The sequence below is a fragment of the Anoplopoma fimbria genome, chromosome 4 (genome assembly GCF_027596085.1).
Source record: "Anoplopoma fimbria isolate UVic2021 breed Golden Eagle Sablefish chromosome 4, Afim_UVic_2022, whole genome shotgun sequence".
Classification (NCBI taxonomy): domain Eukaryota; kingdom Metazoa; phylum Chordata; class Actinopteri; order Perciformes; family Anoplopomatidae; genus Anoplopoma; species Anoplopoma fimbria.
In genome coordinates this window covers 10449359-10472784 of record NC_072452.1, presented here as the reverse complement: position 1 = coordinate 10472784, position 23426 = coordinate 10449359, and the positions used below count along the sequence as shown (strand labels likewise).

Here is a 23426-nt window from a genome sequence, read left to right as displayed (position 1 = left end):
TCTTTGCAGTATGAACTTGCTTTGGTGACGCATCACATGGACCAGCAGCTGAGCTTTTTCTTTTCATACCAAGTGTGTGGATCGCTTAAGATAGTGCAGGCTTTGCTTTTCCACAACAAGCCTGTTGAAACATGCCCATACAACAGCATGCAGGTACTTGAATGCAAAGACATACTTTATAACAACTAATTGTCTTTAGTTAGAATAAAGTTACCAAAATTACAAAGACTTATGCAGATTAACAATTTCCCTTCTGTTGTAAGGACGTCTGACAGAGCTCATGAAAATAAATTCAAGGAAATGATAGCTTTCATGAGTCTGCAAAAATGGATGGTATGCATGTTGTTTTCACTTCCAATGGTCTTTCAGGATCAGTCATGTCTGTGCACTATGATAACAGACTAGACATTGCAACACCAGAAGAGAAAGAACACTACTAGTTTATAGGACGTAGACACAGAATTATGATCTTATTCATCGTCCTCAAAAATCATTCTCAAGCTATACACTGAAAAACCCAAACTTTTATTTGTGATTGATGCTTTAGCATTGCATTGTCACAGGGTAACGGGTTATTTGCTGTCCTGCCTATATTTCTATTGCCTGCTGTGTTCAATTATCCCTACATCAATATTTTGACAAGTGCACATGATTATTGTCCCTTGCAAAACAAGTTATACAGGTACTTTTACGAGCATCACTACTTCCTTATCTAACAAAAGATAGACAGAAATAATCAGCCACCCTCTGTACAGCATAAAGACAGTGAAGAAATGTTTGAGTAAACTACCATTGTAATACAAAGAAATACAATAAATATAGTATGAAATAACGTCATATCATTTGTCGTTTTCTAACACAAGTCACACACTTTTGCTGCATTCATACCACATCTTAGTAGTTTATTTTCTTTTGCAATTTCACCATCCCTCGTTTTGCTATGCACCGTTACAATAAAGTGAAGTCATTTTGTAAGTAAGTCTAAAGCTGTGAAATAACGGCATGATCATCATCCTCCAATAGCTGAAAGAACATAAATGAGCAGAAACACTGTGTCTGTGTTCTAATGTTATAACACAGTTATAACATTTGAAATGCCCTTTTGTTTTTGTTTGTCGAAGTTTTTTTTTTTACCAATGTTTTTTACTTGCTATCTCCACTCTAGTACAAGGGGGTGGATAAATTATCAATAGCTTGAAAAAAAATCAACAGAAACGCCTTTGACTAAGAAACGGTGTACCATTCTTTCTCATTCTTCCTCATTCTTCACTGTCTTCAAACAATTTCACTGATACAATATTATGTAAACAGCGACACCCAATGGCCACGGTACAGATTACACAAATATGACAGTGCAGTACCACGGCTGTCCCATAGGGGGCGCCAAATGACAGAGAAACTCGGTAGGGGGCGGGGCGAGCGCTGCTGGTCTGACTGGAGTCCATCAACGAGCTAGTTAACCATAGCTGTGGAGAGACGCTGCACGCTGCCAGTGATGCTCACGTAACCAATACATCATGGACTAGCTCCCTGAGATTAATCCCAACGTGTTGACAATCATTATCCAGGTGAGCACCATGTCAAAGGGGGTTTAATTAGCTGCTTCATTCATGCGGCTTGAGAGCTCCGAGAGGCGGGGGTAAGCTCAGTCATCAGCTCGCTGGGTCGACTGCAACAACACGGATCACTCACCGGTACGGTTGTTTTGCTGTTTGCATGCTAACCGAGCTAACATTTGCTCACATATACACGCATGTGCGGATATACCACCACATGCATGCTTGGAGGTATATTGGATGGTTTGCATCAGCCCCCTGCAGACTTGTGCAACGTGATAGTAAATACATGTAAGAGGATTGTTGGGTAAAATGGACTCACGTTAGTTTATGCAATGTTCAAGTGGCCTACTGATACTAAGAGCTGCTCCAGGTGACTGAGGTCTAAAGATTGCATGTGAATGAAGGAGACAAAGAGGATTTATAATGCTAATGTGTTTATTTGGCTGCAGTGACCATGTGTTAAGTTGCTGTTGTGTTGCTGACTACATAGTGCCCATTCACTAAAGGTGCAGTCTGCAACATAACGAGAGCAAGCATGAAGTACATTACATTACATTATTTACATTAGTCATCATAAGTGTTTTCAACATAGGTATTCAAGAGAACTACTAGTCACCAGAAGTCATACAGTACCAGTCAAACGTTTGGACAAACCTACTTTGAAATATCTAAAATATAAAACATGTTCTGGTTTGTTGAGCATTTGTTTGTTTACCACATAATTCCATATGTGTTTCTTCATAGTTTGGATGTCTTCAATATTAATCTACAATGTAGAAAAAAATAAAAATAAAGAAAAACAATTGAATGAGAAAGTGTGTGCAAACCTTTGACTGGTACTGTAAGTGCATCTCCTTTCTTAAACAAGCATCTAAGAGCATAAACCAGAGCAAAAGTACAGTGCAGAAACAAACTAATACGAATACAATAAGTGCTAAGCGGAAGGCTCGGTGGAAGTACTATCAAGCTTGAGCTAATGCCTTAATATGAAGACCTGTTGTGTGATGTCATGGTTTAAATTATAATCCTACTCTTCCTCCCAACAGAGTAGGAGCATGGTGGTCCCGGACAGTGCCAGCGTGGTCCCCCAGGCTGACAATGGCAGTCCCGCTGGCCTCAAGGAGACCTCCAAGCCTGGGTGCGAAGAAGAGGAAGAGGGGGGTCAGGACCTGGCAGGGGTGGAGCTGGAGGAGGTACGAAAGCTGCAGGAGCTCGTTCGTAGGCTGGAGGTCCAGAATGAGACCCTGCGCAACAGGGGGAGCAAGACCACCATCAGCCGAGGAGCCATCAGCAACAGCAACCTCACAGACGCTGGCAATATCAATGAGATGCTTGTGACTTGCGAGGAGGTGACCAACTCCCACCTCAGGTCGGAGCACGGTGGCAAGCTGGGCAGGACAGACTTTGAGCTGTCACCCACTCAGGACAGCAGCAGCGGTGAAGACATGTCCCCTCTGCCCACGGCCAAAAGGCTGGAGGAAGAGGATGAAGAGGAGGGCCAGGCTACATGTGGCGGGTTTCTCACCTTGACCTGCAGCAGCAACGGAGCGACAGAGTCCCAGACCCCAGAGAGCCCCTCTCAGGAAAGTTATGAGTCAGAGACACTTGCAGATAGCGACTCGGGGGTGGACCAGACTGCACTGGATGAGGTGGATGTCCTAGATTTGGAGGATGAGTGTGCAGACCTAGAGGACGAGGACAGCTGGTATGTTTTTTTGCTATCTGAACTGCTTGTCTCTGGTCTCTTGTTATGTTTTGATGGCCTCCCTCTATCCTACTATAGTACTGGACTGATCAGTGTACAGGATCTTAGCATCTACAGATGTGAGAGAGAAAGCTGTTCAAGTCCATACTAGTATGTGGCACTGCATATGAGTTACCTTCAGGGGAAGTTGATTTCTGGCAGCACAGGCCATCTTTTTAAGTTTTCTTGTGTATAGGTAGAGAAGCCCCTTCAGCCCGATGAGTCACTTGTGCTCTTTCATTTTAACCTCTGATTTTTAAGTGTGTTACTCCCCCACAGGAAGTGACTATGCTCTGTTCTGTAGCAGTAGGTTATTTGGATTTAAAATTAGAGTTAGTTCTTGGCCAAGACTGCATTTTTTCCCCCTTATCCACAGAGTCAAGGAGACTTTTCTTGTACTTTCAGAGCTTTGCTTAACTTTGGCAAACATTTTGACCGCTAACTCTGAATATTTACTGCTAAGAAAGAAAAATGAGGTTAGTGATGGAGAAAAGAGAGAGAGGAAAGACGCTGGTCTGACAAGGAAGCGGTAAAAGAAATGGGCAACCAGCCGGAGGGAACAAGTTCAGAAGGAGTTGACGGGCCTACAAAAATTGACTCTAAGCTGTCTGACCTAAGAAAACAATGGGCGTGACCTATATGCGACCTGTTTGGCAGGTAATGATGAACACAAAGCTTTTGTACCAGACGAGACAGAGGCTCTGGTGTTGTTTTCACCTGCTGACTCTCTATGTGGGTGTGTCATCATGGCAGACCGGGGTCAAGGAGACACCTACGGAAGAAGATCTACCACAGAAGTGTTTTTCAGTACTTTGCCAGGTGTTTATATTTCTGAAGACAGATTTTGTCACTGCATTAACGTCACATCTGTGTAAAATGCGTCCCATCGCAAGATCGTTTCTATTTTATTAATGTCTACAGATGGCATGAATGAAAATGCTTTAGGCACCAGAAGTGTTCCATCAAGCTGTTTCAAGGAGAGAAGCTATTTTTATAAATTGTTATAATACTATTTGTTATTATGTTGTCCCGGCATAGATCTCCATCAACTAAGCCTTGTTAAACAATGTACGAAACATCAACTAAGCTATATCAGCATTAGTTCATTCCTGCATGCAGGTCATGTTGAAGCTTATATAAAGCCTGTTTGTTTTACACAAGATGAACTTTGCTAATTTCCTCTAGTTTAATTGGCAGAATTTTACCAGAATGACCAGTAAAAGAGGGTAAATAACTAATAATCCATGTTAACATCCCACCAGAGTTCAGTCTAGACATGTTTGTTTATGCTGTGCACGTTGCGCCGCCTAAAACAGATACCATATTGTGTTCCTGATGGTTACTCTAGCAGCTTAACAGTCAGACCGTTCACGACTTATTTTCGGTTTCACATCATTAGCCATACCATATGTGCTTTGGGGGGTTATCATAGCCAAAAAATCCTGTAATCCTAACGGCGACATAATCTCATCTGCTCTGGGCTGGATGCTGCCGCATGGCTAAACTGCTTTGAGTGGGATTGCACAGCATGTGATCCATGGGCCCCCCTGTGTGACCAGACTGAAACAATGCTAGAAACACTGGACTTTTTGAGAGAAAAAAATTGACTACCAGTGGCACAGTTTCTGCACTCTAAATAATGGTTCCAAGACTTGATTAGACTAGACAGAACATTTTTCAAACCCACCAGGTCAATATAAAAAATCGCCCTGTCCATCTTGTTCTTAAATCCTGGTCATTTTCCTGTTGGACTTTTTTTTATCACTTACATAAAATAACTCTGTAAACTCTTAAGCTTAGCAAAATAGTGTCTCCGACCTATTAGATTCCACACACAAGCCTCATCTTAAAAACCTCTGTCTTACTCTCCTCAGTGATACAGTCAAGCAGAAAAACCTGGAATGCATCGAAGACATAAGTTATCCATCCTGCCTCTGTGATGTGGCTCCTGGCTGTGGTTGAACACAGATAGGACACTGCTTGGTATCATAATAAAAGGATGAACACCTGTTTTATTATAACTATAATTATAATTAATAATTAACCCTATTACTACTATAGGGTTTGTTTGAAATTATAATATAGAATAACTAAGTCGGGAACATACAGAAATTGATGTTGTCTTCATCCACATATGCTGCTCTACGTATTTCTTTGATATTATTATAAAGACAGTTGTGGTCGGGTATATCTTTTCATTTGATTTAGCAGAAATCAAACACACCCACACACACGCACAAAAGCCGTGCTCTCTGGCAGGATGTGTGCCCTGAATATTGCTCTCTGTATTGTTGCTCATTCCGGTATGGAAATGGTCCTTTTGTGTTTGCCCAATGGGACGATGATTTGCAGTTGATTGGCACAGAACCAGTCCGTCCAGGCCTTTTTGTGTGTCCAACTCAAAGGGGATCAGCTCATGTGACTGCTAGTTCAAAGTTTGTGGTGAACGTATGCCTGTTTGCTCTCACTGAGGCAACACTGGACACGCCACAGTTCAGATGGCGACATTGTGTGGCTTCATGAAAAAAACGATCATGGCTGGCTTTGTGTTTGGTTTGTTGACGTGATTGTTTCCGGCAGCTTATTCCAAATATAACTCTGGGTTTGAAATTTGACGTCTTTATTTGACAGATTTTTCAGCCAGACTGTTGCCCGTCGAGATGAGGATATGTTAGGCAGATGTAAATGTCCCAGCAGTCATGTTTGAGAACCAGGTTGAGGCTGAGATAATGATGTTGAGAGATGTATTACATAAAGTATTTGCTCACTCCCTGTTTGATCTGATGACATCATTCACTTCAAACAAACCAAACTTTAATTGCAGCTTCCCAGTGTCTTACTCAGTGGTTAGGAGTTAATGCTGTGATCAGTCACTCCTATGTCGTGCATTGTTATAAACATTCTTACTGTGCACGGCATGCTCAGTACTATTAAGTGCATACCTCATAGGCCAATAATTCACACTAATCTCCATCTTGACAAGCATGTTTAATAAAAAGTAGATTAGGATTACTGTTTCGTTTCCAACCTGCCTTCTCCCCAACTCAGTTTTTCCATCTCTGTATTCCTCTCCTTATCCCCTTTTGCTTCTCGTCATTGCTCACATTTCCCTTAATAATAGTTTGTTTTCTTCTTGTCTGCCTTTTCTCCACAGGTTGTATGTGTCTCCAAAAAAGCAAGTAGCCGATCAAGGCCCAGATTCTCCATTGAAGTGGTGTCGGCAGGCTCTTGACCATCGCAGCCCAGAGACAGAAATAGCTTGTCGGACCCTGATCAGCCGCTTGGACCAGAGTATGTAAACACACACTTTGAAACGTGTGAACCAAAAATGAATCGACTTGCATTTTTGTTCATGCCCATAATCCCTAAGAAACAACAGCTTTCAAAATATGGCTCAGATTTTTGTATGTGAAGGTCTTTCTGTCACATGTCGCTGCCTCAGAGGTGGTTGGCCTACATCAAGATTAAGACACCTTATTCAGTACAGGGAGATAGTCTTACCTCCCTTTGCGAAATGACTGCTTTCTTATTTACTGCTCACCTCAACTGTGTGCACAGATCTGTGTTTGTTTTAAAGCCCGAGCACTCAGTGAATGTGTACATTGTGTGTACTTGTCTACGTGTGGACAGAAGTTTGTGTCTGATCCAACAAGTCCCATATATTATTTACCAAGCTCGCAGCTCCGACTTCCTGCACACTGCAGAACCGGAACAACCGAGCTATTCACGCCAGGGCTGAATGACTACTGAAGTCACAGGCTGGGTTGGATTACCTCTTCCCCCTGGGGCAGCTCTCGTTTTTAAACGGCAGCAGCGGGCCATGAAACTGCCTGTTGGCGTAGAGACTATAGGGTTAGCTGTAAAGATGAATTATAGAAGGAAAAAAAAAGGTATTTTCTAAACTGAACCTTACAGTATTCATATATTGACACTGTTAGTTCTCAAAGCTTTCAAGGAAACAATTTACATCTGCACCTGTTATTGCCCTGAACATTAAACGCTGCATTACTTTGGTTAAAGCAGGAATGCTGGTAAATCAGTCTGATGATGGGATGTGCTGCACAGGAGCGCAGTGCTATTAAACACAGCCATGCATTGTGTTCACTTAATTAAATCACATGCAAATGACACCAGGCTGCTACAAAAAACCCACACATCAGACTGGTTGTTTATAACTCGGCCTTCTGTCTATTTATGAGGGAGACATCGGATAGCTGAAGCTCATTAATTCTGTGCTTCACAGCTTCTTTTTTGTTCAGTTCATGTCATATTTGATTTTAACGCTGCGTCCACATTTATATACAACATAATCATTTCGTACATGAAATACAGTACAATTATGGCATAAAATAGTGTTGGATTGGTGAACTCGTATATGATTCGTTCACTAAACAATTATTTCTATATGTTTTTGCCTGAATAACCGTTAAAAGTACTACACAACATCTCCCTCTGGTTGATGTTATGAGGTGCTATGTGTTCACAATAATGTCGCTCTACATCATCCAGACAACAAGAAGATTCCCCAGAGGTCCGATTCCTCCTTTGTTGACTTTTTGTCGTCATGTGTGACTGTTGTTGGCTCAGCTGTTGTGACGGACTCTTTTGCACTTTGCGCTTCTGCACCTACATGAACCCAAATAGTAGGTGCAGGGTGGAAGACGTGCACACAGTTTGTGTGCCCAAGACCTATCGCTTTCCCCTAACAATGGTGCGCTTAATAATTTACATTTGTCCAACCATACTTTATTATATATGATGTTCTTCATATTTATTTATCTTCATATTGTCCTTTTATTTAGCCAGGAAGGTTCTATTGAGATACAAAGTATCTTCTTCTTCCAGGGATTCTTGGTCAATATGGCACCATTAGCAGTTTCAAATAAAAAGATTTACACATGTAAAGACGCAAACAAAAGTGTTTATCTTCTTCTCGGAGGATATCTAATCTCTCCCCTCCTGTTCCCTGCAGCGTGTCGATGGAGGAACATGTACAGTAGCCCTTCAGCAGAGGCAGGCTCGACAGGCTCAGGCCTGATCTCTCCTGGGTACCACAAATCAACTAACAAATCCCTACTAACTTGTGGCAGCTCAGGTATGGCATGACATTAACACACTGTGCTCCTCATTTCCTGCTCAACACCACTGTCAGGTTGACTCCGGTTATTGTGAGGATGTAGGTCAGTTGATTTGTGTGTGCACTAATGCATAATAATGTGTTCCCTCGGGATCTGAACGATCATTTTTAAAGACTATTCTAGCCTTTTTGCATGTTTTACCCAGTTTACCGTGTGCCACATACACTGCACATTTTTTTAAAACTATTTTTCAAAACATACTACAAGTTAGATTGATTTTCTACTTCTACCAGGCAGACATTGTTTGCCATTTATTTTATTACTGGGGTCTTTATTACTAAATTATGGTCCTTTGAACAGCAGGGAAATTAGGAACGAAGAAAAAGAGAAGTGACTACAGACGTCATGAAAGGGCAAATGTGTATTTGGTAGCTTCTTGCATGACAAAAGGTTGCTGATAGTAAACACATGAATGCACCACAAACCACACATCTGTAACACTGTTATACTTTATAAGTATATGTGGTTTGTACCTCAGGGGATAAAAAAAACTTATTGAAGGGTTTTGGTAACGCTAACCTGTGTGAAATGTGTTATGCAGTTGATCTTGACTTTGTGGTGATTGTTACGGTTACTTTGCACTTTTGTTATTCCTCACATTGCCTGGCATTTCTTTGCAGAGACCAACAATGCTGATGTTGTTATGAATACCCTGTAAATAACAAATATTTGCATGAACTTGTAAATGCTTGGCTTGTGGGTGGTGATGCTATCTAATCCCAGAGTTTTTACATAACCAAATGCCCCTGGATGATGTTGTCATTTCCCATTAGCATGAGAGTGAGGCCTGTATTAAACAGACACGCCTGGCGGGGGAAACTTAGCATACAGCTTTCCTGGGTATCATCAGTAGAGACAGTCCTTTCTAGTCTAATGCTGCTTGAAAAGTGAGGTCCAGTGGAGAGACTTTTTAATTTAAATAAACCAGATGAGATTTTTCTATATTTACACTTTAAATTCGTAAATCTAAGCCGTGTCAGTCTGATAATTTACATAAAATGTGTATCCATCGGGGGATTTTAACTTAAATCAAAATTTGTCCTGAAGTAGGCCGCACCACCTCACACACCTCAAGCTGATAGTGACCGATTAAGCTACTGATCTCCAATACTTCTAAACTAAAACCAAAATACCTTGGTTACCTTGAGGCAATAATAAATTGTATGAACTTGATCAATCAATTCCCGTCATCTACTGAGCAGAGTCTGACAGATACTGTTGGCGTCAAATCTTCTGTGATCAATTCAGTGAACACATAGCTGATGGTGTAACATTTCTCATACTCGTTTTTTGGCGTAAAAGCGGGCCCATTAATCAAGACAGTTGCTTATATCAATCTCGTTTTTTTGGGTGCTGAAGTCCTGTCTCTGTTGGGCAATCCTGGTTTGAAAGCTTATAATCATTCTTTGATACAATCCTGCGGCTGTGCAGCATTGTACAGGTTTTAACCTGGCACCATTCCTATGCACAATGGAGGCATAACATGCCAGGCAATATCCATGGATAACTCTTGTCTGGAGAGCATGTAGCTAATATAATATAACACCGGTCTTAGAAAAGTTTTTTTTTCCACAGTTCGCTCCCCTGGCTTTTATTTGTTCAGCCCACATGGCCATTATTTTGGTATCTGCCTTTATTTGAGAATTAAAAAGAATTCTGCCCAAAGTAGAGTCATCATAAGTGTGATTCATATTGTTGTGAGATGCAGCTTTTTTAATAAAACGTGCCGCTGTGTTTTTACAGGTGCCCCTACCATGCAATCTGCCCTGAGCTCGCAGTCCTCCATAGACAGTGAGCTCAGCACATCAGATGACTCCATCTCGATGGGCTATAAGCTGCAGGATCTCACTGATGTCCAGATCATGGCTCGACTACAGGAAGAGAGTGAGTGGGAGGAGTTATGCACATGATGTGCTGAACATCACGTGTCATTGTCTTTCCCAATTCTAAATTCCATGGCTGCCTGTATATGCCGTTTTTAACTTTATTATTTTGGTGTCAGGTCTGAGGCAGGATTATGCATCCACCTCAGCATCTGCATCACGCCGCAGCTCCAACGCCTCATTACATTCCCTGCGCCGGGGGGGCACCTACAGCGATCAGGAATTTGACAGTTACAGCCTGGAGGACGAGGAGGACGAGTTTTGCTCCATGCCCCAGCGACGACAGCGCTTCACCCCGTCGCCGTTAGGCTCACCCCGGTGCCTGTCCCCCTCCACCTCCAATCACGGCCAGGAATACAGCAGCCGACTCGGGGCTCCACGCACAAGAGCACCCAGACGATCTCTCCAGGGCCCCAGTGCAGAGCTGCTTAAATTTGCCAAGAGTGAGGGTAGGCTATACCAAGCGATTCAGCATTTATACCCTAGGTCAAGATGATCAGAGGGACCATCACAGATTCTTGTTGAACCAAAGCTGTGATGACACACATACTGCTGTTGCTAAATGTGAATTGTATGTGTGGTTCCAGAGGAGTTGAGGCACAGTATGCCTAATCTGGCCCCCCGCACCAGCCTACGTTCCCTGGAGGCAGTCAGAAACAGCCGCAGCATGGAGGCTAACCTCCAGAGCTCTGGCAACCGCATGTCCCACCTGACTCACTCCCCCTCCACAGGTAACACTACCCTCTTCACCTGGTCCGCACCATTTCTCCAATATAATGGCACCTTCCTTTGCCTTGCATTTAGCCCTTTTGTAGTGTCACTTCCAACCTACCCCCATACCTTCTCAAAGCCTTGCATGACCTCAGGTTTGAACAATATTCTGGAAGATTTGTATTAAAAATACCCTGTGGAATAATTGACCACTACTAGCCCTATGGAGCAGTTCTCTTTATGAGCAGGTCCCCAGTTTTCTTATATCTTGCACATGGGTGACACGATACATATATTTGGCAACGGTTTCACATTAGTCACTAATCCACTGATGGTAATAATGCGCCAAGAAACACAGCAGTGCACCAACAAAGGCTGTTAAGACTGATGGCAAACAAACGAATGCAAAGCAGGTTTTACATTTTTTTAGACGGTGCGTAACTACGAAAGTAGACAGAAAGTTAAAAAAGAAAACAGTAATATAATAAATGTAAATGTATTGGAAAAAAATAAAAGTGCACAGAAGGCTACTGTCAATGAAACATTTTTAATGTTTACCAACATTAAAAGACATGTGCTTGCTACAAATCTCATGCATTAACCAACAAAATAATATGCATAAGATAGCAACATTCTAAAATATATACACAAACAAAAATCACAAAGTTGCTCTGATCATGTTTTTCACGTGTAAATAAATTGCTAAACATGAATGTTGAACAACCTCAAAATGCAAGTCTTTGATGGACATTGATGCGCTGACACTATCCCCCGAAAATCTGATATTGATCTGATGCATCGAAATGGATGTATCGATCTATCCTTGACCGTCTAACCCTTACAAGTTGTGCTATCTATAACAAATTCATATTATATATGGCACACAACTATTATGTGAGTTCCATAAACCATCCCAATTTTACCTTCCTCCTTCCCTAACATAACCCAGGTAATGAAAAGTTAACTGCGACATGATTATTCCACTACTTTCCTCCAAACTTATCCTTGCTAACCCAGTACTGTTCCTCCCAGGCTTACCTCCAACTCGTACATACCACACACAGGGTTTGGATTTCAACTACAGCATATTTATATTTTGTTTTATATCTACAACCTGTATTTGATTTCCCTCGCCAAAAAGCAATAGCTGGTTGAGATTCTATTAAACCTGTGTGCCCTTTCTTCCACTCAAGGTATGGCTTCCAGTCGACTGCGTGGCAGTGGCCAGTCACCTCTCTCCCTGCAGACTCCAGTTAAAGCTGTCAATCCTGCGGGCGCCATGGCACCCGGTCGTCAGCCTTCCAGAGGTCTGCCCGTTGTCCAAGCACCGCCTGCAGGAGGGGGCCGCAGGGTCCAGTCACCAGGTTCTGCCAATGGCGGTGCCTACATACCCGGTAGAGCCTCCACTGGAGGAGGGAGGGCCGCCGTGGGCAGAGGACAGGCATCTACCAGGAGTAAACTTTCACAGCCCCCAAGGAGGTGAGTGCTGAAATGAAAAGTTATGAAGGAATGTTGAAATTACTTTTCAATAATGGTAAACTTGTTTTTATGCTATTCAGATCATCACAATGAATGAAGACCAACTCTATTTTATTGACAGGTCTTTTGGCATGACTAAAATGTCGGATGAATCCTGGAAAGATGGCTGTTACTGAGCCTGGCCGGTAATGAAGGATGTTCACTGCTGCAACCCTCACCTGACCTCTTCCCTTTACCTCTGTACACTCAAAGAACACAGCAGCTGTGTCAACAAATGTGTCGTACAACCTTTCGGTCCCTATTTCAGACTGGAGCGCTGGGCTGCACTGGATCCGAAATCAAGGCTAATCTCTCTTCCTCGCATGAAACATTGTCAACCCACACAAAGAGGATGTGTAGGCAGACATTAAGGCACAAATGCACACTCCACTTGTGATATGGACCAACTCTGAGCTTCCAGAAAATTTGTTTGTGTCAATTTTACTTATTTTTCTATGGTAATTGTGAGAAACTGCTGGAATATGAAGGGTTGTATCACTGTTCTCTTGATGTAATTGATATGAAGACAATTTAAATGAAGATATTGGTATGTTCATTTTCTATGTGCATTCCTACTAGATCAAGGTGCTGAATGTTGCATGCTTGTTTTTATTTTGGTTTTTTTTATCCTAATCATGTAACTGCAATATGATCTGTGTGGATTTATGAATGTTGATTGGTTCATTGTGTAATTATCTTTAGATTTGTGTTGTATTTGTGTTTTGCTCTTTGCTGACACAGCAATGCAACTCCTGTAAACCACACTGCCCTTATGAAGAATACAAAAATGGAAAATACGGTTTGCGCCAAGGTGCATTTCAGCTGCAAAACTCTTTCTATTTCCAGAAGAATCTTGAGTCATTAAAAGGTACTGTTATGGTAATGCTTTTGAACACATTTTTACTGCATATCAATATTTGGATTTAGAGTGTGCTTTTGAATACCACTGCAATGAAGAAAATGTTTATGCACGAAGGCCTTGTGCCTTAAGACAGCTATGCACCCTCATGCATAGTGCCTCTGACAATTAGGAGCTGTAAAGAAACTAAATAATAAAGTCCACCCTAAAACTTTAATTGCAGCTTTTCTGTTTGTTTTTATTATACAATCCATGCATGCAAAGGTCTGTTTGCATATCAGGCAATTTAGTCACACTGCAATCCATCCACAGCAGCAGCACCATCAGCATCTCCCGGAGTTTCCTGGCTGCATGACCAAACTCCTCACAAATGAGCTCTCCACTACCCCACCCCCCTTGTGACAAAATGGCCCACAGGCCTCTGCAAGAGTTTAAAAAAAACCAAAAAAAAAACATCTAAATCTCCATGTGATAATGTTTTGACTCAGTGTCTCACACCCGAGCTTACATACATGTTGACATTATGAGAGAAAGCCCGTGTTAATGCAACTCTGCTCTCTTATGCATGACGCAAATAGTAAGGGATCAGCGGTAAACGAGGCCACGCATTGTCTGCCCCCCGCCCTCCCTCTGCTCGTCAGGAAGCAAGCTGATTGGCCGAGGCCTAGCAAAGGGTGCCCGGGGATCCAAAACTGCAGGCCGCACTTAGCTTACCGTCAAAAACAAACCAAAACAATAACAGACAAAACTGAGAAGGGGGACAAACACCGATAGAGTCAGAAGACGACGCTATCAGGTAAAATTATCTCGAGTCGGTTTGAAAGGCATGTGGAATAAGACGTGAGGGCCCAGTCGGCCGTAGCGGGCCTCCGTTCAGCCTTCTGGAAAAACAACATGGAAGATAATGCGGCACACGCTGCTGCGCGTTAGCTTAGCAGGCTAGCTAGCGGGCGACGTGGCGCAGAACAGGAGAAACGAGCAGGAGAAACCACCAAACCCGGAGCACTGAGCCGCTGCATATGCTTGTGCATTCACGTGAAGTGTTGCACGGCCTCCCGCGCTGATTTAACGGTGACATAAGATCGTTTTTTCGTGCATTGCGTGAGTTAGCTTTGAGGCTAAAACAAGATGGCGCGCAGAGGAGCAGCGCTAGCTCGGTGGCTAGTTAGCTGCGGCGGGGTGGAGGGCGGTAGCCGCCCTGGTATGCGTTGCATAACGTCTGCGGTGCTTTCAATGGCGGCCGTGGACTCGGTGCATGTGTAGCTTTATGCACAGCACTGGCTTTGCACCACACATGAAGAGAGAGGAAAAAAAAAAAAAGCGATATTTTGATCTTAGTGATGTATACCCGCAGGGATATCGTCCCCTGCAGATCATTAACGTTACTAAATGATGAGGCAATGCACTTCCTCTTATAAAAACAAGCAGGACTCATCTTTTAGGAGCGATCAGAGCCGCTGCATGCGAGCTCATCCTCCTGCACACTGAGCCCTTTGTCTGCAGCCATCAGGCTCAACCAGCTCCAGGTGTCTGGCTGTGTGTCCTCAGGTTGGAGCTGCCTGCAGTACTCTGGACAGCCGATGGGTGGAGCCAGTGGTCAACAACACAACTGACAACTGCCCCCAGTGCTTTCAGATTATCATACAGAGGCCAATGTCTGTGGGGGCAACAGTGTCCTTATGCTAAACCAGAGCCAGTGATGTTGTTACATCACAGAAAGGAGATGCACTTGTGTAGTTCTCTTGAATACCTATATGTTGAATACACTTATCGTAAGTCGCTTTGGATAAAAGCGTCTGCTAAATGACTGATGTAATGTAAAAATGTAATGTACAACACTTAAGTGTCACCCCACAGTGGTGGAATGAAATCCCCACTGACGTCAGGAGTGCCCATCTTTCGGCGCAGGCTGAAAACTCACCTCTTCAAGAAGTACTACCCTGAGCCTTCCACTTAACACTTATTGTATTCGTATTAGTTTGCTTCTGCACTGTACTTTTGCTCTTAGATGCTTGTTTAAGAAAGAAAAGATGCACTTATGACTTCTGGTGACTAGTAGTTCAATACACTTATTGTAAGTCGCTTTGGATAAAAGCGTCTGCTAAATGACTGTAATGAAATGTAATGTAACTGACTCATTACCTCTTTTCTCTCTTTTCTTAAATCAGCTCAATGCTCAAAAGTACCATTAGAGGGATTGATTAATATACCTTGATGGAAGGAAGCACATTAGATATCCTATTGGTCGTCTTCTAAGGGTTTTGTCATCAAATGTGAAGGTATGTATTAAGTACCAGCCTTTGGTAGATGGTGCTTTCACTTTCATTTTTAGTAATGCACATTAACAAAGTTCAATGAAACAGCTAACACAGTGTACACTGCAATTTTCAGTATTTTTCCAGAGTAACGACATGGATCAAGGAGGAGGGGTGTTGGAGCTGCACACTCAGGAGCTGAAGATGCCTCACGCCATGATCATGCAAGACTTTGGTAGGTGGTCAAATAGGACAAGTTGAACCCCCAAAATCTCAGCATGCAGAATGTAATCCAAGACACATTACCACACAAGTAAAAGAAAAGCTTAGCCTACAAGTCATAAATATAAAAACTGTTATTACTGTAAACCATGATAAGAGACCATCTCATACACTTACTGATCAGGTGATTTGTGTCACAGCTGTCACGTTTACACTGTAAATGACATTTAGCTTAATCGTCTACCTAAATAACAAAGTCACAGTGACATTAAAGGTCTGTCTGACATTTTCACAGCATACCAACAACATGAGGGTAATACACCTTCACAAACATTTGAAAAGCTTCTCAGATATGTTCGCTGTAGCTAGAATGTGCAAAAACAGTTTTTAGCTTTACTTGTCATTAGCTTTATGTATGTCATTAACTCTTTGTCATGCACCCCTCTTGTTGTCTCGTGTTTACAGTTGCAGGAATGGGGGGTCTGGCTCACATTGATGGCGAGCACATTGTGGTGTCTGTGCCCGAGGGTATGCTTCTTTCTGATGTGATGACGGACGAGGGCATCCTCCTGGAGCATGAACTTGAGGTGGAAGGCCTAGAGACGCAGGTGGTTCACGACTTTGAGACTGAGGTGGTCGAAGAACTGGAGACTGAGGTGGTGGAGAGCTTACACGCAGATGTTGACTGCCTGGAGGCAGAAGTGGATGAGCTACAGACACATGTGGTTGAGCTTGAGGCTCAGGTTGTCGAGGGCCTAGATGGTGAGGTGGAAGTGGAGGGTCTGGAGGCGCACGTGGTGGAGGGCCTGGAAACTGAGGTCGATGTTGAGGACCTGGAAGCTCACGTTGTCGAGGGCCTTGAGGAAGAGGTGGAAGTGGAGGGTTTGGAAGCTGAGGTTGTTGAAGGCCTGGAGGTAGACGTCGAAAGTCTGCAGTCTCAGGGGGTAGAAGCCCATGAAATTACCACTGAAGACATGGTGTCCTCAGAACACAGTGTGATCATGCCCGAGAATATTCTGGGCACAGAGGTTGCAATAGAGGAAGATCTGGACTCCCATCATCATCATCACCATCATCACCATCACCATCATCATGTCCTGACATCAGACCTCATTCAGGACTCCAACCACCACCACGACGACATGCCAGACCAGGTGTTTGTGGCAGAGCTACTGTCTGAGCACCAGGACAACACTCTGGACCACCAGCTTGTGTCAGAAGGCTTGATGGTGACAGAGGCCAACTCCGAGACCATAATCCACCAACAGCTGCCAGCTGAGGCTGTTCCCATGCAGACAGATGAGGATGATGATGCAAGAAGCAGCTCTGAAGATTACCTCATGATCTCCTGTAAGACAGCTTGAGTTTTGAGAGCTTATATTAATAAACATTACTCTTATGCAACGCCATGTTTTCTTTATGCTGATTTTTGATAACTATGGCTACTTGTGTCGCTTTAGTGGACGAGGTGGGAGAGAAGTTGGACATAGGAGACACTCCCCTGGAGATCAGCACTGAGGTAATGGAAGACAAGGAATGTAAAGAGGAGGATGGCTCTGAGGTCATCAAAGTCTACATTTTCAAAGCTGAAGCGGATGACGATTTAGGCAAGTAACTTTAAGAATGATCACTTAAATCATTTTAACAACACAATTAGATTCCTCTCTGGTAATTCATTTAGACCGGATGTAACTAATGCAATGATTGTATGGTTCTTTGATTAAATTTGAATTTTTCTCTTTTTCCAGGTGGAACAGAAGTCATAACCGAGGATGATTACCAAAATGGCCATCCTGACCTGGAAGCTGCATCATCCGGAAGACTGGGTGTTGGCCGTGACAAGATGGTCTACATGGCAGTCAAGAACCATACAAAAGAAGAAGAGGATGATGAGGACGACAGTGATGAAGATGACGATGATGACATAAGTATGTTTCTTAATGACACAGCTTATAGTTAATTATGTCAGACAGGTTGTTTGGCTGTAAAAAGTAAAAGGCGTCAACATTCAGTCTTTGACTGTTGAAAGGAGATCAGTAAGAGGAGACTGCTGTGTGTCAGCATTCACTTTATATGACTTACTCAACAACAAAATATTTTTGTCTATGTGCAGTACAGCAAATGTCAACACTTTTGTCAAGTGCTTCATCCTGCCTTTAATATAATCTTAACTGTCTGTGTAGGTAATACCATTGATCAGGTGAAGAATGGAGCTTCTACACCATTTCTTCAAATCCGAGAGGGGCTGGGTGCCAACCGGGTCCTCAAACCCAAAGCTAAGAAAAAGAAGAAAGGAGATACACGACAGAGTCAGACTGGTATAAAACACATACAGTTCTTAGATTACAAAATCAGTATGATTTGATTATTTAACAATGTAAAAGGTTGTTAACCGCATTTTCAACCATCTCTTCCAGCTGTTATAATTGGACCAGACGGTTTGCCTTTGACTGTCTACCCCTGCCACTTATGTGGGAAGAAGTTTCGCTCAAGAGGCTTCCTCAAATGTCACATGAAGAACCACCCGGACCACCTGCTTAAAAAGAAGTACCAGTGCACAGACTGCGACTTCACCACCAACAAGAAAATCAGTTTCCATAACCACTTGGAGAGTCACAAGCTGCTGAGTCACAACAATGAGCGCTCTCCAGAATATAGCGAGTACGCACGGCGCTACCATGAGTCCAGCCCCTTGGGCTCTGACAAGCTCATCGTCAAGGACCGGGAGCCCAAACTGCATCACTGCAAGTACTGCGATTATGAGACGGCAGAACAAGGCCTGCTCAACCGTCACCTGCTGGCTGTGCACAGCAAGAACTTTGCACATGTGTGCGTCGAGTGCGCCAAAGGCTTCCGCCATCCGTCAGAGCTCAAGAAGCACATGCGGACCCACACAGGCGAGAAGCCCTACCACTGCCCGCACTGCGAGTTCCGCTGTGCAGATCAGTCCAACCTTAAGACTCACATCAAGAGCAAGCACGGCGCCGATCTGCCTTTCAAGTGCAGTCACTGTCCCCAAGCCTACGCTGACGCACGGGAACTCCAGCGTCACATAGAGATTGTGCAAGGCCACAAGACCCACCAATGCCCACACTGTGAGCACAAGAGCACCAACTCCAGTGACCTGAAACGGCACATTATCTCTGTTCACACCAAGGACTTCCCCCATCAGTGCGACGTGTGTGAGAAAGGCTTTCACAGGCCTTCGGAGTTGAAGAAACACGCGGAGACGCACAAGGGCAACAAGGTGCACCAGTGCCGCCATTGTAACTTCAACGCTCCCGACACCTTCACTTTGAGTCGCCATATCCTGTCCTTGCATACGAAGGACCTCCCCTTTAAGTGCAAGCGCTGCCGGCGAGGCTTCCGGCAGCCCGCTGAGCTGAAGAAGCACATGAAGACGCACAGTGGTAGAAAGGTTTATCAGTGCCAGTATTGTGAGTATAACAGTACGGACGCTTCTGGCTTCAAACGCCATGTCATCTCCATTCACACCAAGGACTACCCCCACCGCTGCGACTACTGCACCAAGGGCTTTAGGAGGCCCTCGGAGAAGAGCCAGCACATAGCCAGGCATCACAAAGACATGATGATGTAATGTCATCGAGCACACAAACACACTCCTCTTTCCCGAGTAAATCCTTGTCTCACACACCCAGAGGTAATTTTAGTGTATTAACAAAGAAATGACACTGATGCTGTTGGTGAAGACGACAACATTATAATTGCCGTTGTGTGTTCTGTGTTGTTATGGGTGTACAGCTCCTCCCCCAGGGGTAATGCAAGAACACATTTTAGATGGGGGTGAAGTCTAAAAAAAAAAGACAGTGTGTACACTGAGTGGGACAGCTGTAAATTGTGTTTTGTTTTGTTGCAGAAAATCACATATGAACATATATTCAGGGTCTCAAATGTCTATATTTTTATACCCACTCAGCTGAAATGCTGCAAGATGATGACTGTCCTGTAAAACAGAAAGTGGTGCTTTGTGAACGTCACGCCAGTTCTTCAGATGATGTGGAATGAGCACCGGAGAAGTTTACCTACATTGTACCAACTAGTATCTATTTTCCCTATTAACCAGCTTTTAATCCGACCTTTGTTTTCAATGCCATCTGGTCTTTAAGGGGCAGGGCCATTCATGAGTTCATAAATGGTTTTGAGTGATGTTGACGCATTACGCACCGTAAAAAGATATTTCATTAAATCAAACAGTTTAACTTCCATCGTTTAGGATTTTCCTGGCAAGTCTGACCACTTGGAGTTCCATTAAATTAATTATGTATAATAAAGACTGTGTTCTGTTAAATATGTCTTAAAAGTTAAATCGGAAACTTTCTGGTTCGATCAGCAGTGTCTAACAAGGAGGAGAAATGGCGCCGTTGGTATATTAGTAGAATATCCCTTTAGTGTACACAACACATTTCTGACACAGATGTCTCCTGTTATATCTGCTTTGATGGTGCCGATAGTTCACAGGTGTATTAGTAAATGAACTTGGCAGATGGTTGGCTAAACGTTTGATAACCCCTGGGTTGGTTTCATCTGACTGCCACTGTAAGTTGAGTATGTGTGATGTAACCTCTGACACAGGTGTGTTCACTCAGCTAACCATTTGATTGCAATCATGCCTTACATCTGTTGGTCTTTACCCCTTAAGCACTGATGAACACAGCTAATCAGAAAATAAGTGATTTTAACTCTCAAACATGCTGTATCAAAACCATTCTCTCAGAGATTGTGTGTTTGAGTCAGTAGAAAGCACTTTAATGACTTTTTTTTGTATTTTAATAACGTGTGTGTACATATATATAGATATACATATATCTATATATATATATATATATATAAACCCTTGATAATAAACAACTACAGAGTTTTGTGAGTTGATAAAGGTAAAGATTGTTATCTCTAGTGTTTTCTCTAGCAAGTGGGCACGATCCATCACTGCATCAGAACTGAATTGTCATTGGAAGTGGTGGGTGAAACCATTTATTGTTTTGTTCTATGGAAAAGTGATTTGGTTTTGTGTTTTGTTTGTGCTCACTAACAAGTTTCCCCCCCCAAATCCTCGTCCTGCAGTCCTGAATAATCCAACCCAATCCCAAACATGGGATTATACCCTTGAAGTCATTGGTCATCATATTGGCATTCGTCTTTAAAGTATGCACATATGCTGTCTCCATGAAATTAATTGTGGTATATATTAAAAATCCCCCGCATTTCGTGTACCTTAGTCTATATTTTCTTTCAGTCTGATTGTGGAAAAACTACTGGTGGGGAAGAACCAAAATAAACAATTATCTTTTTACGCTTTTTGTTTATTCTGTCTTGCAAACAGGAATCATCTTTACATGACATCGTAAAGACCCCGTCAGCAGTTTTTACACTATTTAACACACGTTTATGCACACGCAATTAAAGGCGGTTGGTTATAGCAAATCTGTATTTTGTTGAAGCGTTGTCAACGGTGCTTTTACATTTAGTAGATCTATAGGCCTGATTCAAGGTGAACATCTTGCAGGATTTTAGTTTTGAGACAATTGAGTGCTCTTTACTACATCTGTGTAGAGTAGGGAAATTGTTCAGGGCCGATGAAAACAAAGCACCCATCACTCTCTCATCCGGTTTGGGAATTTGAAACGGGCTTTACCCACAACCTGCTTCAGCAAGTCCGTTTATTTTGTTCTTTCAGCTCTGAGTACAGCCCGGATGTTTAATGTGGTCGTACTACTTTAGTCAACCGATAAGCAGCGATGAAATATGGCAGTAAGCCTCAGTTACTGCCGTTCCAGCGGCCAACAAGCTTTTTGTTTGTTAGTAAAAGGGAATTCAAAATGTCCCTTCATCACCAGCTCATCCTCCAACACATATATGCACACATGTAGGACTTAGTGTGTGAGGAGGCTGAGCTGTACTTCTGAATCCTAATACTATCCCAGTGGACAGTTAAGTCTTCCACTTCATTTGCTATAGAGTGAGATTCATACAAAAATCTTAAAGCTCTTGCCTTGAAAAACTAAAGCTTTTTTAGGCTTTGATTTTAACTCCTTTTTTCCAATTGCAATGATGCAATCCTGCAGCATTAAGAGCATCTCCGACCCAACAAGTAGATGGAATACATACTGTACAAGCTGAGGTCTTCGATGTGCCTCAAAGAGACAAGAGCCTCACTAGCTTTGCAAAAGCAACAGTCCGGGAGCAAAAACATCCATAAACTTCTAACAGAGCCAGCTGCTTCAGTTTCACCCCTCTCAAGCCTGCTCTGGATCTTACAAGCACATGGGTGAGTTTAGGAAGTAACTGCTAGTGTTTGTCATAGGTTTGCTTATCAGCCTGGTTGTTGATGTCTGGACAAGTTTTTTTATCTATTTAATTAGAAAGAAAATCTATTGAAAGGAAGTTTGAATCTGCAACCGACTGCTTTTGTTAAGTGTTTAGATGGAGGGTGATAGTAGGAAAAGCACAGCTGGTACTTATCAGATTAATGATGGATCTGTCCGAGTCATGACAGTGATCCAGACGGAACGATACCAGGACCCTCAAACTGAAGCAGCTGAATGCAATTCAGTCATCTTTAATTGATTTTATCATTTACATCTGTGCTTTTCCTGGTGTGAAATGACAACGTGTCTTCAGTAAAACAAAAAAAGGCCCATTATAAACACATCACATGTGGATGCAGAGATATTGGAAATCTGCATTGATGAAAAAAAACAACAACACATACAAACCGCATATTTATTTAAATAGAGACTATGTCGGCCCCTGACAGCAATCTGATTGCGATCACAATGTTGTCCATTTAAATTCAGCAAATGTGAAGGTATGTTAAATACCAGCCTTTGGTAGATGGTGCTTTCACTTTCATTTTTAGTAATGCACATTATAAAAGTTCAATGAAACAGCTAACACAGTGTACACTGCAAGTTTCAGTATTTTTCCAGAGTAACGACATGGATCAAGGAGGAGGGGTGTTGGAGCTGCACACTCAGGAGCTGAAGATGCCTCACGCCATGATCATGCAAGACTTTGGTAGGTGGTCAAATAGGACAAGTTGAACCCCCAAAATCTCAGCATGCAGAATGTAATCCAAGACACATTACCACACAAGTAAAAGAAAAGCTTAGCCTACAAGTCATAATATAAAAACTGTTATTACTGTAAACCATGATAAGAGACCATCTCATACACTTACTGATCAGGTGATTTGTGTCACAGCTGTCACGTTTACAAGAGCATTCAAATTTGGACCACTAACTCCAGAACTGGTAATAGCAAAGAAGAAGATCAGTTAGAGAGGTGACCACATTTGTCAAAGTCGCCTACATTTTGTGTTTTATGGGGAGGATATGATTGGTTGGGGAGTGGCCTTGGAGAAGGAGAAAAACAAACTGATTGTTTGAACGGTTAATGTGTTACCATAGAAAGAGATGAAAAGCACGGACTGAGTCAGGGAGAAACTGGAGTAAAGTGATTTTATTATAAACATGCAGTAGTAATACAGGTGTGTGGGGGCTGCCGAGGTGAGGCGGCC

General features: G+C 42.8%; 2 protein-coding genes across 3 annotated transcripts; both read left to right on the top strand.

Annotated features, from left to right (window-relative positions):
* The first annotated feature begins 1474 nt into the window (after positions 1-1474).
* Positions 1475-13840, top strand: zgc:66447 (SLAIN motif-containing protein-like). Its single transcript, XM_054597091.1, has 9 exons — positions 1475-1694; positions 2606-3264; positions 6458-6594; positions 8276-8398; positions 10185-10325; positions 10444-10773; positions 10912-11055; positions 12229-12514; positions 12636-13840. The coding sequence occupies exons 2-9, from the start codon at positions 2615-2617 to the stop codon at positions 12688-12690; spliced, it is 1866 nt and encodes a 621-aa protein (XP_054453066.1). The 5' UTR covers positions 1475-1694; positions 2606-2614; the 3' UTR covers positions 12691-13840.
* A 48-nt stretch (positions 13841-13888) lies between these two features.
* znf711 (zinc finger protein 711) lies at positions 13889-21178 on the top strand. Of its 2 annotated transcripts, none has more exons than XM_054597089.1 (8): positions 13889-14208; positions 15581-15691; positions 15804-15902; positions 16355-17239; positions 17350-17496; positions 17638-17817; positions 18073-18207; positions 18307-21178. In XM_054597089.1, exons 3-8 carry the CDS (start codon positions 15824-15826, stop codon positions 19485-19487), a joined length of 2607 nt encoding a protein of 868 aa, XP_054453064.1. In that variant the 5' UTR covers positions 13889-14208; positions 15581-15691; positions 15804-15823; the 3' UTR covers positions 19488-21178. The 2 variants fall into 2 exon arrangements, with proteins under 2 accessions (XP_054453064.1, XP_054453065.1); XM_054597090.1 differs by having other exon boundaries at positions 13889-14483.
* Positions 21179-23426: the final 2248 nt, after the last annotated feature.

What these genes read in the sequence shown, in the direction of transcription:
- znf711 (XM_054597089.1), top strand. Translation starts at nt 15,824, where the DNA reads ATGGATCAAGGAGGAGGGGTGTTGGAGCTGCACACTCAGGAGCTGAAG. An exon ending in AGATTACCTCATGATCTCCT is followed by an intron (nt 17,240 to 17,349) that starts GTAAGACAGCTT and finishes GTGTCGCTTTAG; the next exon opens with TGGACGAGGTGGGAGAGAAG. An exon ending in TACACGACAGAGTCAGACTG is followed by an intron (nt 18,208 to 18,306) that starts GTATAAAACACA and finishes CATCTCTTCCAG; the next exon opens with CTGTTATAATTGGACCAGAC.
- zgc:66447 (XM_054597091.1), top strand. Translation starts at nt 2,615, where the DNA reads ATGGTGGTCCCGGACAGTGCCAGCGTGGTCCCCCAGGCTGACAATGGC. An exon ending in TAAATTTGCCAAGAGTGAGG is followed by an intron (nt 10,774 to 10,911) that starts GTAGGCTATACC and finishes GTGTGGTTCCAG; the next exon opens with AGGAGTTGAGGCACAGTATG. An exon ending in CTTTCACAGCCCCCAAGGAG is followed by an intron (nt 12,515 to 12,635) that starts GTGAGTGCTGAA and finishes TTTTATTGACAG; the next exon opens with GTCTTTTGGCATGACTAAAA.